Raw genomic sequence first — 17,819 nt, forward strand, 5'->3', positions numbered from 1 at the left:
AGTGAGAGCTTGAAGGTCATCATTTTTTAAGTAATGAAGAATGAATTACAGATATTGATAGCTTAAATAATTATATTTCCTAGGAAAAGCTCAGAATAGGAAGAGACAATAATACACCATAACCTGAGAATGAAAGATAACTGGCAGTCTGTTTTCTCTCTTTTATACTTTTTTCAACCAGTTGAACATCATTAAACCCTGTATTTATAGAAAAAAAAATTAATCTATCTTCCCTGGAGGATTTGGAATGATGCTGTGTGCTAAGTCGGTGTGTGTGTAAATATGCCTTCACATGTGAGTTTGTCTTTATTTTTCTGCTTTTCTGCTTAAGATATATGTAATGCTTAAAGCATATAACTCTGAGCATGCGAAAATTGGATTATTTGATAAACAATATTTTTTGGACTTTAAAATCATTAAAGTGGTATGGGAAACTCAAAATTATCAGTAGTTAAAATTTTATATTCATTCTGTTGATTTAATTTGATTGACATATTTGATTGGAGTATCTATGCTCTGTCATTAAGGGAGTTTTTTATCAGCTCTTTTGACTTATAGAAGGAAAAATGATGACTTATAGCTAGAGTTGCATGTGAAATATATACATATAAGTGTATATATATGTTTTGGAGTTAAACAAACTTATGGAGGGAAACTGGTTGTATTGATTGAATGAGAGAGTAGTCCGATTTTCACCTGAAATTTTAATTTTATGGACAATTGAAAATGGCTAAAAATATGCTTTATTTGTTCTAACTACCAAAGACAAATGGTTTTATTCACTCAAGTCTAATATGCTGGAATTTGTAGAATAAGAACACAAGACGTTTCTCCTAGTTTGAATTTCGGTTGCTTTCTTTATGATTTATCATTTGCACTTCCAATGCTCTCTAATGAGGCCAGTAAATTATGTTTTTAATGCATTAAACAAATTTGCTCCTTAGGATAGTTTGTAGCAGTGGAACGAAGCAAATCACTGGATTGGTTCTGTACCAAAACCACAGGACAGCTATAGTTGTAACATTTTTTGTGTTTCCTTTTCTTCACTTTACCCTTAATCCAATAGTGGTGGCTGTCTTGCTGATCAAAAGTTTCTACTTTTTACAAAAAATTATGTTTGTTTGGAACTGAGTGCATGCAACCATTTTAGCTGATACTTACTAGAATCTGCAGAACAGCCTCTATTGTCTCTGTTCCGTTGAATTGTATTCAGAGGATGCTACAACACTTAAACAACACATGCAATGGCTTGTGCAAACAAGCACGAAGAGGAGGTTTGCAAGAAATTTAGAATTCTACCAACACTCTGATCTTCAACTACATGCATTGCAATGTGTGGCCAAATCATGTTTATATTAAAATATGCCAGCCATTTTCCCCATTAGTATAGCTTGATTGCAAACCTATCTCTTGTACTATTTGGTATTTTTGCCGTTTGTGTCACTTATCAGATGATCTCTTTTGTTCAATCATTAGAAATGGTGCCATCACTAGGCATTTAATGGTGACTGAGCAATAAGTGAAGATTTATTTATGCAAAGTCTGAAAAACAACTGCACTAGCAAATATGTATGTTCTCATTTTCTCTCTCGAATAAAGTTTGTCATGAAGCAAATGGTGCAAAAGCATTGGGGAATTAAGAATTTCAAAGAATGAATTCGTTTTAATCATGCTCTAACTATGCTGATATCTTGATACAAGTAAAGTCAAGCTTAGGAGAAATAATAGAAGCCTGATTCAGGTATAACTGGCATAGAATTGGACCAAATTGATTGCTTATGCTCTAGAAGGCTAATTGTAAGGCACTTGAATAGAAAAGCTGGAGAAAGATGGCTCCAGACTCCAGCATTGAAATTGTCTTTTATCTGTTTTGTTTTATTTGTGAGACACTGTAGATCACAAAATCCACCCATATTCATCGAAGGTATTATTGCATTAATAGAACATCTCCAAAGTATTTTTATTAGAAGGGGGGGAAAAAACTATATATGAAAATTTCATGCACTAATTATGCAGTAAACTAACTAGTAGAAGAAAATAAAATTACTGGGCCAGAAACTGTAAACAGGAAATAGAAAAAGATGTTGCTTCAACATTTAAAAGACAGACTGAAAAGCAAAAGGTGATACCATGCTCAGTTGGATTTTAAAGATTTCCAAATTAGCTATGCCAACTCCACCTTGTCAAGAACAAGGAAGAATCCAAATAAAAATTACTGTTACTTGCCCGTATACTATAAACCAATTAGTGACCTAAAGCATATTTAGTTAGCCATTACTGAAATATTCTGCTTCCTTAATCTATAAGAAGCATCCCCTCCCTTGGTGGTTCTTTCTCATGCCCTTTTCTTCCTCTCTCCCCCCTGCATTTATCAACTGCTTCGGCATCCGACTGCAACCTAGTGAAACTGTAGTCTCCACATGGGAAAATGCATACGATGGGGCACTTGACATAACTTCGGAAACTGTCCATAATCTACCTTGTTAAAACTTTTATATCTGCGTTTATATAGTTATAAACATCCATCAATTAGAACCAAAGCTTCTTCGCTCCCTGGAATATACAAAGGTCTGAATGTCTTGAAAGGAATCCTGACACTAATTCTTTTCCAGGACTCCATATTTATTCATTCTGCAAATATCACGAATCGACCTATATTCGAATAGATGCAACATGTAAAGACATCCTCCACCATTTAACAATATAAGTTTCTCTCTATCACGATGATCACCAGCAAAATTGGTGTTGGGTTACCATGGAATTACTCCTTTGTAAAATAAAAAATCTTAAGGAGGAGCATTGTAGGATACTTGGAGCAGTATGAATGCACGACAAGCCATCACAAAGAACCCCAGAGCTCCGTCTCTCGAGCACACCGGAAAATAGCAGCCCCTTTTTCTTGATTACCCTGTCTAGGGTCAAACTCTGACGGCTGCGCTGCTGGTTGACAACGAAGGACTGCTGAACATATCTCCATGTGTTGGCCTCCATAAACTGGTTCAGTTGCAATTTCACGAACTCTGAATCTGACATTAGGTTGCACCAAGATTTGCTTACGCACTTAAAACCGGCGAACAGACTTGACAAGCAATCTCGAAATATCCCCTAAAACATCACGAGGGGTTTCTTTAGGACTTTTCCATGGCCTCTTCACTCTCTTCCTGTGCTTTACTTTCCTCCTTTTTGTATCCATGTTTCCTGTCATTCAAGGCACAAGCCAGCAATTAAAATATATAGCAATATTGACTATTGAGAATAAGATACAAGAAAAATATAAATAGTTACTTAAAAAATAATTCTTACATGATTGCTTAATATAACTGTTTAAGAAAAATAATTGTCATGTCAATTATCAACAAATTACAGAAAAAATTTTTACAATAAAAGAAAAAAATCAACAATAAAATAAGAATTTAGGACTGAGATAAAATTTGTGTTTAAAAATTAGACATATATATATATATATATATATAATATAAGACGAATCTAAAATTAATATTTACCATACAAAGTGTAAATTAATTACCCGAATTGGTATTGATAGGCCAATTGGGTCCAAAGAGTCGGTTTTCCTCACATGGGCTTGGGCCCATTAAAACCCAAGTCGGGCCTTTCCATTGACTTTTTGCACTAAAACACAATTCCGCCATTCCCAATTGGCAATTTTTAAGAATGATAAACAGATGAAGAAAGATACTCAAAGCAAATAATAACCGAGAAAAGCAAGAAACGAACAGAAAAGAAAAGAAATGTTGTCAACAGGGGTTCTAAATTAGGGGAGTTACATTAAAATTTAATTTTCCCCTCCTTTTTTCTTTTCCTGGTAAGCAATTTCTTAATTTTCGATACTGAAAGATTCCATTTTTTTAAAGAGTAAAATTTGGGTATTTTTAATTGATTTTATCTCCTGTTTTTACAGTGCCGCTGTGACTGGCAATTGCAGCTAATTCTTGGAAACCCCACATTGGCAACGGCGGGGTAAATTTACATTTTTCTCAGGGTTTTATTTGCGGTTTTCTTATCAGGTGCCTGCCTTTTCTTTCTCTTTCTTTTTAGCAGTTCTTTTTTTGTGTCTTAAATTGTATTTGATTTTGTTTTTTTATTTCTTCTGCAATGGTTTTTGGCAGACTTTCATTGTGTAGAAGGATTCTATTTTTAGCTAAACTGAGTTTTTTTTTTCTCTTAAATTTGTGTTTTTCAAGATTGATTGCATGTTGGGTCTGTTTTGTTTCAACTCATATTTCATCTGTTTTCTTGATTTGAATTTAACTACTATGTGAAAAGGAATATTAAGTAATTATTTATCTAGGAATTTATGTGCCACGAAGAATCTTTTCTCACTATTACTTTACATGATTGTCATTCAGTGGGTAGCTGTTAAATTTGCTGCTAAGGATAGTTTTTGCAGTTTTATATCACTTGTTATTGTAGGGAAGAAGGGGGAGGAGGTAGAAAACGGAAAGAAAAGAAACTGGAATTAGTTGGGTGGAAAATTCTTTCTTCTATTAAGTGCTAACTTGTAATCATCATTTATTTAATTGTATTTGCATTTTCCACCAATTTAATGGAGTGAGTTCTTCTTGTTTCCGTTTCGTTGTTTTCAAGTATCTGGTCTAGATAAGGTTGGTGTTTTGTATTTTCTGAAATAAATTGGGCTTCATTTGATTGGTACTTTTGCCTTTTTTTTTTTTTGCAAAAAAATAAATAGAAAAGAAAAAGAAAAAAATAAAGGTTAAATAGCAAAAGTATCAATCAAATGGAGCCTTAATATATGAAATAAGGGTCCTTCTTGCAACTCGAGACTTGAATGGTTACAAGAAAAGTTGGTTATAATCTGCCTTGTGTTTTGCCTGTCCTTGTTCACCTCCAAGGTCTCTCTTTTTTGTTGGCTTGCTTATGGTGGAGTTTGATCTCCTGCTCTCCCATTTTTCATTGCCCCCATTCTTCCTCCCCTTAATCTCTAGCCTCTGAAATTGTGTTTCAGAGTCTGGGTAGTTGTAGTCCATCACAAGAATAATTTTACTTTATGTGTTTAAGCAGTTGAACTTTTCTACTTTCAAGCATTAAAGTTTCTGTTTCAGTGGACTAGAAGAGAAAGAAGAAATAAATGTATGGAGAAACAAAATTTTGATTTCTTGTGTAATATTTGTTGAAGCCAGGTGTTTTCCCCCCCTTTTTTAGGGAGAGATAGAGATAACACACATATAGGAAAATATTATGGATGTTTGTGTACATAAAAATTGTTTAAAAAAATGCTATATGATATTGCATACTAAGTTTCAATAGAAAACCATGTAATTGTGAAAGAAAATGTAAATTTCAAGAGCTGTGCATATTTAAATCATTATTAAAAAAATTTAAAAATTAATCTGAATAAAAATTATAGCATAACTAAATGAGCAGAAACAGAAAGAACTGAAAAAGAGAACAACTGAGAACAAACAATTACTTATGCACCATTGATGCATTAGTCAACCTTGTGAGTTTCTTGGCTGTTTTGACTTATTTATAGTTTCTTTTGTTCTCTCAATTGTTTCTTTTAAACAAGTGGAAGACATATTTAAACTGTAACCTTTTAGTGGAGTCAAAAGTTGGTGTGTATGAAGTACTACATTTAAAAGTGGCCATTGCAAACAAATTGATGGTATGCTGATTAAAATTTTGTTACAAATTTCCTTGGGTGAAAGATTTTCAAGTTGCAGAATTGTTTTCCACTTAGTATAGGACTTCTATGCAGAATGGCAGCCATTAACTCAACTCTTGCAAGGGCCAAAATTTAATAAATGTGAGAAAAACTATGCCGATAAAGACTTATTGAAATCGGAGGGGGGGCAGGACCTTTGCTAAGCCTGCTTGACTTCTGTATTGGGAAAGTTTTTTTTTATTTTTTCATTCTGGTGGATGGTCTTGGTTTTCTTTTGTCCCAAGTAATAAATCTAAGATCATGAAATTCGTAATCCTTTCTCTTGCTTCAGGCACTAACAAGAGCATCAAAATTGGGAATTTAAGAAACCTTTCACTTCTTTTCCTAGGAAATGACCATGAAACCGTCAAATAACATTTGGATTCGATGCCAGCAGTGCCCTTGTGGCGATTGGAAGTGTTATGTTAAGTATGAAGGAGATGATCAGACATCAGTAAGCTCTCAGCTAATAAAGAATGAGACAACTTCAGCATCTGCATCATCAGAAGCTGTCTTTACGCCGTATGTTGGTCAAATTTTCAAAAGTGATGATGATGCTTTTGAGTATTATAGCAATTTTGCACGGAAGAATGGGTTTTCAATAAGAAAAGCACGCTCCACAGAAAGCCAAAATTTAGGGATCTATCGGCGAGATTTTGTCTGTTATCGATCTGGGTTTAATCAACCCAGAAAAAAGGCCAATGTGGAGCATCCAAGAGACCGGAAATCAGTGCGATGTGGATGTGATGCAAAACTTTATTTGACAAAAGAAATTGTTGAAGGCGTTACTCAATGGTATGTTTCACAATTTAGTAATGTCCATAACCATGAATTATTGGAAGATGACCAAGTGCGTTTGCTTCCTGCATATCGGAAAATACAGGAAGCAGATCAGGAAAGAATTCTTTTACTCTCCAAAGCTGGGTTTCCTGTCAATCGCATTGTGAAGGTGTTGGAATTAGAAAAGGGAGTCCAGCCTGGACAGTTGCCCTTCATCGAGAAGGATGTTAGGAATTTTGTACGGACTTGTAAAAAGACTGTTCAAGAAAATGATGCTTTGCTTACTGAGAAAAGAGAAAATGACACATTGGAACTTCTTGAGGCCTGCAAGGCTATGTCAGTGAGGGATGCCAATTTTGTTTATGATTATACTACAGATGAAAATAATAAGGTTGAAAATATTGCATGGTCATATGGCGATTCTGTTCATGCATATACAGTATTTGGTGATGTGATTACCTTTGACACCACATATCGTTCTATCACCTATGGATTGCTTCTTGGAGTATGGTTTGGTATAGACAATCATGGAAAGCCAATTTTCTTTGGTTGTGTATTACTGCAAGATGAAAGTTCTAATTCTTTCACATGGGCTTTACAGGTTTGTGGACACAATTTTTTGTGATCAATCTGCAATTGTCTTCTTGTCTATTTATGATTTTCTTCTTTTGAACAGACTTTTCTTCATTTTATGAGAGGTAGACATCCACAAACAATTCTAACAGATTTAGACTCAAGCCTAAGAGATGCTATTGCAAGGGAATTACCTAATACAAAACATGTTATATGTTTATGGCATGTTCTTTCCAAACTATCGAGTTGGTTCTCTCTGCCGCTTGGATCACAGTATGTAGAGTTCAAAGCTGAGTTTGATACATTGTGTCACTCAGTGGGCATAGAGGAGTTTGAACATCAGTGGAATCTGTTGGTTGCTCGTTTTGGTCTTGCCTCTGATAAGCACATAGCTTTGTTATTTTCGTATAGAACATCTTGGCTTCTGTCTTACATCAGAGGTTACTTCCTTGCTCGTTCAATGACAGCAGACTTTTCTCAGTCTTTGGATGCATTTTTGAAAAGAATTTTGAGTGGACAGACATGTTTACAGTCATTCTTTGAGCAGGTTTGTTAATTAGGATTGTAAAGAACTTTTTGCCCCATTTGTTGAAGCTCTTATGTCTGAACCACATTTTAAACATTTGCTTTGGGCAGGTTGGTGTCGCTGCTGATTTAAGAAATCAAAGCAGGGAAGGGATGCAATACATGCATATCAAGACATGCTTGCCTATTGAAGAAAATGCAAGAAGCATTCTTACACCTTATGCCTTCAATGCATTACAACATGAAATTGTGCTGTCCATGCAATATGCAACAACAGAAATGGGAAATGGATCATATCTTGTGCAACACTATAAGAAAATGGATGGTGAATATCTTGTGATTTGGATACCACAAGAGGAGCAAATTCATTGTTCGTGTAAGGAGTTTGAACATTCTGGAATATTGTGCCGGCATTGTCTTCGAGTGCTTATAGTGAAGAACTATTTTGAAATCCCAGAAAAATATGTTCTGTTCCGATGGCGATTGGAGAGTTCCTTGGTCCCTGTGGAAGATCAAAATGCCCAATGGAGCAGTGATGAGTGTGTTCAAGCCTTTCATTCCCTTGCTGCAACTCTGTTGACAGAGTCGCTGTTTACAAAGGAACGTTTTAATCATGTTCATAGAGAACTTACCAGACTCCTTGATTATGTTAAGGATATGCCAGTATGTAATGAGTTTGCTTTGAATATGGCAGCTAACAACATCAGTGAATCCTAGGTTTGGTGATACAAATGGTGGCTAATAAATGCAGTTGAAGCCTGCTTGTCTAAAGATTTCTGGATATTTAGAGGATTAAACACAGAGGTGATCAAGGCTTTGGATAGATAAGGAATTACTGATGTTAATAATCTTGGACATTGAACACTGTCAAACAACATAGAGGTGGAAATATACTGACTTTTTTTTCTTCACAGCCCATTCCAGGTTTCTGGGTTGTTTTCATTTTTTTTTCTTCAGGCTACTATATTTTTTGAAAGATATCGTTGAAAGCTTTATCAGCATCTGATGTAAAAATAATAAGTGCATTTTGATGTGGATAATTTAATTTTAGGAGGATGAGAGAAGGAATGAATTGAGAAGATAGTGTTTCGTCTTTGAAATTTTACCATGATATGAAGGTTGTTCTAGTCAGAGTTTCTTCATTATGATGCTTGATAATTCATTCTTGCAGAGTTAACATTGCCCAAAATAATTCATTCTTCCCCTTCATCTATTTAATCCACAGTTTGTTTCAGGAAATAAAAGCATATACCTTATTGACTGCAAAACTTTTCATTGACCATGACTGCAATTTTATGAGCCAAAAAAATTAGTAGGTGAAATTGCATTTCACATTGGCTCTGACTTGGTTATTATGTGTTGGATCATATGGCAAAAAGAGTGCAACCAGTTGGCAAAGCTGTGATTGCTTCGACTGTTACATCTAGGTATCAATACTCTTGCTTTGATTGTGAATGATGACAACTCCATGTCAGTCAGCTGGACCTCTAAGATATAGTGTTATAGTTGCATCGACTTCATCTAATGCAAGAATACCTGATATGAGATAATTATTTTGTTCCATGGTGAATTGTTTTAAGGGAATTTACATTTCCAATGGTAATAATTGCATTGTTTTATTGTGCTTCATCTGTGTATATAGGAAAAAGGATCATGTAGCTTAACTTAAATTAAATCCTAAAAAGAAATTACTAGTTTAAGAAAAACTTAAATTTAAAAAGACTTTTTTTATTTTACTGAAAATTTTGAAAAAAAAAATAATACAAGATTTTCTCCATCGTCTTAATTGGTTCAATGACCTTGAAAAAAAAAATTAATTTTTCAAATTTCAAATCCCAAAATTTTCTTTCATTATATTATTTTCAAAGAATTGGGAAGTCATTTATAATAACTTTGTCAATAAGTTATTCAATCACTCTCTATCAACATCTACGTAGACTACATTTGTAATTATAATTTTTCATTGATTCTCAAGTCTTATAAATAAAAACTCTATAAAGTAATATGTACCCTTTGTAGATAAGGGCAGCTCAAAGTGAAGATAATCAGTTGCTAATTATTCAAGATGATTACCTATTACATTCTTGGGATTTAATTATCCTAGTAATATTTCAACATATTTTTATTTTGTTTGTTTACCATTTCCTCAAGTAAGATATTTAAGAATTTGTGAGAAAACCCTTTAATCTCAGTGGTTTCTGTTTTTTTTTTTTTTAAATTGTTAAAGTTTGTTCAGTTTTAAAACGATATATAAATAAAAGGCATTCAACATGGTAGACATTCAATATTATGTATAAAATTTTTAATGGGTTTTTATGTATCAATTTATTCTTTAATCTCATTGCATTTCAATTTGAATAAAATATAATTTTAAATTAAAAAGTTTTTTAAAAAATTATAAAACATGACATCTTGATTGATCCATTAGTATATTTTTATCTTAATCGTTTTGATTTTATTAGTTACATTGATTTCATTTAAGGTAAAATACCACATATGAGTTGGTTATTTGTTCCATGATGAATTGTTTAGGGGAATTTACAGGTTTATTGCATTTTTATTAATTTTGATTAATTAGGGGCAAAGACTTGGGGTTTAGAGAAAGTGACTCACACTTGGGCATGAGGGTTTGGCTGTGTGAATGAGAATACTGGTTTTCCGAGAGGGACCCTCACAAAGGGTCCCACTCTGCACTTTCCTCTCCCTTATTGTATTCTTGTCAAGTTTTATCCTTGTGGGTTCGCTGTTCTTTGAGGTAGAAAATTGCACGAGCAAAGAGCCTTCTCCCATTACATCATCACCATCTCTCCCATCTCCCATTGGCCTGGTGTTTGTATTTGCGTGTGAGTGCAAAGATGGTAATGCAAATGTTTTCGTTTGATTGGTGTGAAGGGTAGTAGTTGATTTCTTCCCCCTTTCGTAGTATGCTGCCAGCATGGGGTTATCTGATGGTGTTTTTCCTTGTGATTGTGGTGCCTTTATGGTGCTTATTTTTTATGGTGTTTTTCCTATTATCATTACTTGCAAATCCAATGCATAAAGTAGATTGGAAGTGCTAACTCATCTTGTGGATATAAAACTATGAAATCAAATTCAATTTTAAAGAGTTGAGGAAAATGGAGGAGTTGCCATTCATATTCCAACCGCAAACAGTACTGATAAGGCAGCTAATAATTAAGATATATATATTCATGTTTATTCTGAGCGTGTTTACTCCTCTCAGTGATTTTGAGTAAGTCAAGTCGTCTTTGATTTCATGCGTGTGGAGCAATCTGGGAATATTGAGACGTAAAGCAAAGCAGGGAAAACGTGTAGTAAGGCAAAGACTAGAATCAATTATCTGATGCAATTAGAGAGTTGCTATATATCTACCATATCTTATGCAAAATTCCAACATAAGTAAATAATAAACAAAAAAAACGCAAAATGGTTTGCTTTGTTTCTTTTACTGCCTAGTGGTGGTGCAACCACTAATGAAGAAGATCACTTTCATGGCGTAAGAATGGGGCAAAAAGACTGAAACATTTTACATGATGGGAAGACTAATTATAAAGCAAAGACCAAGACTATAAGCTCAAGATAATCTCATATAATTTTCCTTTTGGGTCCACAAAAAATAGTTTCTGAATTAGAAAAGTTTTGAGGAGAGAAAATGAAAGTATCAGCCATTCTTTCTTTTTCTTTTTGTGTTAAATCAACTTGTTGAGATAGAAGGTAGCTAGAATGATAGTGTAGTTCGAAGTTGTCTATAAATATCCTGTATGGGACATCTGAAGCTCCAAAATCTTCAGTTTGTAGTAAGCAAATGAACATGGAGAACCTTCATGTCCTTTCACTCTTTTTGCCTACCTTCTTTCTCTTGTCATGTTCCATTCCTGTTGTGAGCCAATGCCTTGATGACCAAAGATCTGCTCTGCTCTGCTGCAACTGCAGCAAGGTCTTTACCATTCTCATAATTTCACTTTATCTTCCAAATCAGAGCTTTGGGATGTCAACACTGATTGTTGCTCTTGGAAAGGAGTTACATGTGATGCTCTTGGTCATGTGATTGGGCTTGATCTTAGTTACAGAGACCCCTCAAGCAACTTTTAATCTGTTTTTAATCTCCATCATATTCGACGGTTTAATTTTACTAGAAACAACTTTAATTCTACTATGTTTTCGTCTCAATTTGACGAGCTTACAAATTTGACTCATTTCAACCTTTCAGAATCTTGTTTCTATGATGAAATCTCAAAAAAGATCTCATACTTAACAAGGTTAATCTCTCTTGATTTATCTAATCAAGATTACTGTTATAAGAGAAACAAACAAAGTTTAGATTTATACAATAGTTATTTTCCTACTCTAAAATTAGAGAAACCAAATTTCAAGACATTAATCAAGAATATGAAGTCTCTTACGGAGCTCTATTTGGATTCAGTGAATATTTCAACTCAAAGTACAGAATGGTGTCAAACCGCGTCGCTAACACTTCCTAACCTACGTGTGTTAAGCTTGTCAGATTGTGGTTTAACAGGTTCACTTTGTTCATCTCTCTCAAAACTTCATTTTCTTTCCAAACTTAACCTCAACCCTAACCCAATCTCTTATTTGCCTCCCAATTTCTTGAAAATTTCCTCTAGACTGGTTTCTCTCAATCTATCCTGTTGCAATTTAAGTGGGCATTTTCCAACAGAAGTTTTTCTATCGCTCAAAATGCAAAGCATTGACATTTCACAAAATCACAATCTTGAGGGTCAGTTGCCAACATTTCCATTGAATAGTACCTTAAAGGTCCTATCACTTTGTGGAACAAACTTCAGTGGTAAACTACCCGAATCCCTTGGTAATGTGAAGTTCTTGACAAAGTTAGAGCTCTCTCTTTGCAATTTCTCTAGACAGATTCCATCAACAATCACAAATCTCAGAAACCTTGTGCACCTGAATCTAGAATTTAATAATTTCAGTGGTTTAATCCCTTCATTCCATAGATCTGGAGTTCCAAATCTTGCATACCTCAATTTGCAGAGGAACCGACTTTCTGGGCCTGTACATTCTTCTATATTTACTCTCCCATCACTGCATACCTTGCTTCTTGGAGGAAATCAATTGGTTGGGGAAATTGATGAGTTCCCCAATGCATCTTGTTCGTTGATGCAATATTTGGATTTAAACCATAATTATTTAAGTGGATCAATCCCAAAGTCAATCGTTCAACTCCCCAGGCTTGAATTGCTTTCTATTGGCTACAATAGCTTTGGTTCCATGAAGCTTGATATGTTGTCTCAACTCAAGAACTTAAGAGCTCGTGACCTTTCCAATGTGAGCTTGTCAATTGGAAACGACAACAAAAACCTTACTTTTCCCCAATTAGGGGAGCGGAGCTAAGTCTAGAGTCGTGCAACCTTACTGGAATTCCAGAATTCATCAAAACACAAGAAAAGTTGGTTTCTGTAGATCTTTCTAACAACCGAATCCAGGGTCTTGTCCCTAATTGGTTGTGGAAGAGCACTCTTCTACGTCTGAACCTTTCTTTCAATGAGATTGATTTGCCATGTGGTGATGCCAACTCCTCCATTCCAATGCTGCGGTCGTTGCATATACAATCCTGCAATAAAAGTACATATCCATAGATTTCGAAAGGTCAAGAGAATTTAGAATTTCTAACCTTTCAAATAACAAAATAAGTGGTGCGGTACCAAACTGGGTGTGGAGAAGAAGTTTGGATCCTGTGTCTCTTTCTAGCTATCATCTCTCATATTTGGACCAATTTTTACCCAAGGAGTCTCTAACTTCTTCTCAAGGGTCTCTACGAAGATCTATTTGCAATTTGACTCAACTGAAGTATTTCAGTGTATCTAATAACAAATTGAGCGGCTCAATTCCAAATTGCTTGGGCAATATCAGTAATCTCTCTTTGTTGCAACTAGGAGGAAATAACTTCACCGGAATGTTACGAAGATCATTAGCCAAATGCACTTAGCTCAAAGTTTTGGATGTGGGAAACAACAAGATGCATGACACATTCCCTTTCTGGTTAAAGAAATTGCCTACATTAAAGGTTCTCATATTACGAAAAAATAGATTTTTTGGTCAAATTAAATGTTTCGAACAAAACAATCTTTTCCCAGCTTTGGATGTACTGGATATTGCTTCTAACGAATTTTCCGGTGAAGTATCCCTTGATTTCCTTCAAGCGACTCAACTAAGGTCACTAAAAAATTGGTGAGAATAAATTGGAAGGAAAGCTGCCAAGGTTATTAGCCAATTGCACAAAGCTTGAAGTACTGGACATTGGAAAAAATATGATACATGACACGTTTCCTTTTTGGTTGGGAAAATTGCCTTCTCTGAAAGTTCTCATTCTACGATCGAATAGATTTTATGGTACAATTCAATTTTCTGAAGCTGAAAAAGCTTTTTCAATGCTACACATATTGGACCTTGCTTCCAACAAATTTTCAGGTGACTTATCTGCCCAATTTTTGCAATGTTTGAAGGCAATGATGCTGACGATTACCGACAACAAAGCAAAGCCAAAGTATATTGGAGATGGGTACTATCACGACTCAGTGACAATTGTCAATAAAGGAAATGCCATTTTCTATGAGAAAATTTTAAACGTGTTTACTTGTCTTGATCTTTCCAACAATAGTTTCCATGGGAGAATACCAGAAGAAATACGGGATCTTATATCACTCAAAGTGCTAAACTTATCCCAAAATAGCTTCTGTGGCCAAATTCCTTTTGGACTTGAGAACTTAAAAGAGCTTGAGTCTTTGGACTTCTCACTGAACAAACTCTCAGGGAAGATTCCTCCGCAGCTTACAAGTCTAACTTTCCTTGAAGCACTAAACCTATCTTACAACCAACTTGAAGGGATCATACCACAAAGTAACCAATTCTTTACATTTTTAAATGATTCTTATCAAGGGAACCGAATATTATGTGGGCCGCCTTTGACTAGGAATTGCGATGAAGTTGGTGTTCCACTGTCACCTCCAGAGGAAGATGCAGATTCATTGATAGAAGGTATATCCGATTGGAAAATCGTGTTGATCGGGTATGGATGTGGTTTAGTGATTGGGTTATGTATTGGATATACAGTGCTGAATGAGATGGGAAACAAATGTCTTGATAGTTTTGAAGGGAATGGTAAAAGGAAACGGAAAACAGCTAGGTGACTCCATCAGAATTCATATTTCAAAGTCAGCAGGTAAGAATTTCCTTTTGAAACTTGGCAATCTTTTAAAAATTGAAAAGATGGTTGCCGCAAACTAGAATATTCTTTGAGTTTCCTAAACTCATTTTATTTTTCCTTACAAGGTTCACTATCATATCATAAATTTGTTCTCATAACATGGACATTCATTATCAATAATTCTGTTACAATTTTACAGTGCAGGAATCAGAAACATGACATGGCGGATAGAACAGCGACTGTGCCTACCTCTTCAGTGGCATGACAAGAACAAACATCTACTAACAACCGAATAATCTTTAACAGACCAAGCTCAAGCAAAGATCCTCTGTTGCTGTATTAGCTCAGGCTGTATCAATGCACCGAAAAGATGAAAGCAGAAGAACAAAGCTTCCAATTCCTAGTATCAAGCTCCACATCTCCAAACTGACTTTGATTACGTTTTCTTGCCCCTAAGAGGGCTATGGATTTGAGTATGGCCCTGAAGGATTGGAATATTATTGAGAATTCAGTGCAGAACCATGAACAAGAGAAGAAAGTAAAAAGGATATTGACTTGGCTGGAAATGTCACAGGAGATTCATAGTCATTGGCAAAGTGGATAAGTAAAAGAGAGAATGAGATCTGTGATGAAAATGACAATGCTTTGTTGAGGCTGAGTCCGAGATCATGATGAAGTGAGATAAGATTGTTCTACTGTACGTGTCATTCTTTGAAGCCAAACCTTTTTGGTCACTGCCCTCGTAGGGAATGGCATATTTCGTATCAGAGATCCAGGTATGCATCTCCATTACTCAAACGATAGGTTTTCCCTAAACCTTATATAGCTAATTTCAATGTAATTTTCTCTTTCATAAGATTCTACATCCCTTTCTTACAATATTCATTTCTTTGATCTCTCCTTATTCTGCCCAAATTAAGTTTATGCATATTAAAGACTTGATTGTTTCTAGTAAAAGTAACTTCATCCTTGTAAGATTCTACAGTTTGTTGCATATTGCACAGAAAAGCAAGAGCAGATGGTCGCAATACAGTTCAGAAAAGGATATGGATTATAAGTACAGACTTATTCCACCCATCTTACCTAAAGAAATTGTTGCTTCAGCTGCATCTTATGTCCAGTCACAAGCAAAAGGCCTTATTCCCCCAGCTTCAATTCATTGCACGAGAGTGGTGGTAATGATTCGCATTTGAAAGTGAAAACTACCCCAAAGCAGGACAGCAAATGCGTATCAGGTATCAGAGGTGACCGATCACCATGAAGCATCAATAAAAGACTACTTTGAACAGAGGAATGCAAGAGGCGCCAAAGGACCGTACTTGTTTGTGATGATGACGTGTATATACTCCACTTCTTTACTAAATCCTTTCAATAATTTATTCTCTATCTGTCAAATATGCACATTGATCTGTCAAGCATTGTTCTGATATAGCAACTAATCCATAATTAGAATTCAAATAACACAATCTTGATATCTATGTTAAATTCTTCCCATTTTCCTCCAGAATCTAATTACTACATTTTTAGTTGCAGCCTTGCAGTGACCAAACTCGTGGCATCTTGACAGTCAATCCTCTTCTTTGAATGAAATACATTTGAGGTAAGCATCAATCTGGAGTCTGAATATTCTGAATGGAAACGCCACAAAGTGAACTTCTTAAGACAAACTTTCAGACGATAGGAAGCTACTATCATTCGGAATGTGCTGGTGTTCTTGTAGGGAATAGAAGTGCTTGCAAAGAGTATATAAGAACAATTCATGGAAGCAACTATGGACCCTTTGAAGGGGCAGCCTTTCTCTGGTAATCAACTTGATGCTATAAACTAGGATGGTGGTCAAGCCTTCTGCAACGTGCAATTTATAACCTGTTTTTAGTTTTAGCTCAGCTTTTATGTTTGGAAGTTTCATGCAGGTGAAAGATATTTGAGGACTTGGGGTTGACGAAAGCCACATTGGACAGAGTGATTAGGCCATATAAAGACTTTGCCACTAGAGGCTTCTCCTACAACTACCTTCTCACGTAGCCTTAGTTCTTGCTCTTTTCAACCCGTCTCTAATTCCAAATGTAAGTATCAACTGGAAAAGTACTTTATTCTCGTGATTTTGGTAATTAGAAAATTTTAGAGAGTAAAAAGAAAAGAAAAGGTCATACTAAGAGAATGATGTATAAATAAAACTGCTTTAAGGGACAAAAATGACTAGAACCCATTTCTTGAGTTTAAGTTTAGGTTTGACAGCTGATTTCACTAACTCTTTTTTGGTCTTAAATGCAGAAACTATTGTTTGTTCCGCTAAGAATATCGTTCATTGTCCTGCTCCCTCCCTCCATGGAATGCTTTCTATGCGGTTGGACAGCACCCACCCAACTGAAACTATCTGGAATCTTACAGATGGAAACTCTGTGAACTATCATCCTAAAAGATCATGACTCTATAAGTAGGTGTATGGAGACATGGACTCTGATCTGACCGAGCCGAATTCTTGGCCAAAGCACTGCTAATTCTCGCAAGGTTGATAATGCACTGCTAGCTGCAGGTTGAAATACAGGGTTCGTTGGCATCTCAGGAATGCCATGAATATTCTTGAGTTCTAAGAAAAGAATAAAATTTTCTACCATTCAACAACTTGTAGTAAAATTTTGTATATACACTACAATTTTCAGTTGATTCTCAATTACATATCATTGTCTATTCATTTATGCTTATTCATCTATCTGCTTTAATTTTTAGTTGTAGTTTCTTGTTTAATTGTTTAAATCGGACAACTTAAGGAACTTCACATAAAAAGCCTACCTAATTACTACTCTATTTACAAAGCGGGTAAGATTTTTGCAAGTATAAGAGGTGACAAGGATTTAGTTATTAACCAGAGATGTGAGATGAAGAATGAGATCAAAATTACAAAGAAAAAAGTTAATTTATTATTACGTAGATAAAAAAAGATTAAAGTATACAATTAAATGACAAAGACAATTCAATTTGAAAATACAATTACTTATGTATACAGAGAATCCAAAATCTAACCTATCATGTATGGTTAACCACATTCAGGAGTCCGCTAAAATACATTTGATA

At 35.1% G+C, this 17,819-nt stretch overlaps 1 protein-coding gene, 1 long non-coding RNA gene and 2 pseudogenes across 2 annotated transcripts; all 4 read left to right on the forward strand.

Annotated features, from left to right (window-relative positions):
- Window positions 1-3,654: 3,654 nt before the first annotated feature.
- FRS10 (FAR1-related sequence 10) lies at window positions 3,655-8,672 on the forward strand. Its single transcript, XM_007034191.3, has 5 exons — window positions 3,655-3,823; window positions 3,920-4,025; window positions 5,976-7,064; window positions 7,140-7,583; window positions 7,673-8,672. Exons 3-5 carry the CDS (start codon window positions 6,036-6,038, stop codon window positions 8,276-8,278), a joined length of 2,079 nt encoding a protein of 692 aa, XP_007034253.1. The 5' UTR covers window positions 3,655-3,823; window positions 3,920-4,025; window positions 5,976-6,035; the 3' UTR covers window positions 8,279-8,672.
- Window positions 8,673-11,372: 2,700 nt separating this feature from the next.
- On the forward strand, window positions 11,373-13,527 carry LOC148763341 (receptor-like protein 7; annotated as a pseudogene).
- Window positions 13,528-13,833: 306 nt separating this feature from the next.
- On the forward strand, window positions 13,834-14,753 carry LOC18602663 (receptor-like protein 33 pseudogene; annotated as a pseudogene).
- Window positions 14,754-15,955: 1,202 nt separating this feature from the next.
- LOC148763342 (uncharacterized) lies at window positions 15,956-17,326 on the forward strand. The gene is made up of 5 exons (XR_016025741.1): window positions 15,956-16,082; window positions 16,278-16,344; window positions 16,465-16,546; window positions 16,658-16,810; window positions 17,019-17,326. It is a non-coding gene; the product is annotated as an uncharacterized LOC148763342 (long non-coding RNA).
- The last annotated feature ends 493 nt before the right edge of the window (window positions 17,327-17,819 follow it).

This window comes from Theobroma cacao, chromosome 4 (genome assembly GCF_053813885.1).
Source record: "Theobroma cacao isolate CCN51 chromosome 4, ASM5381388v1, whole genome shotgun sequence".
Taxonomy (NCBI): domain Eukaryota; kingdom Viridiplantae; phylum Streptophyta; class Magnoliopsida; order Malvales; family Malvaceae; genus Theobroma; species Theobroma cacao.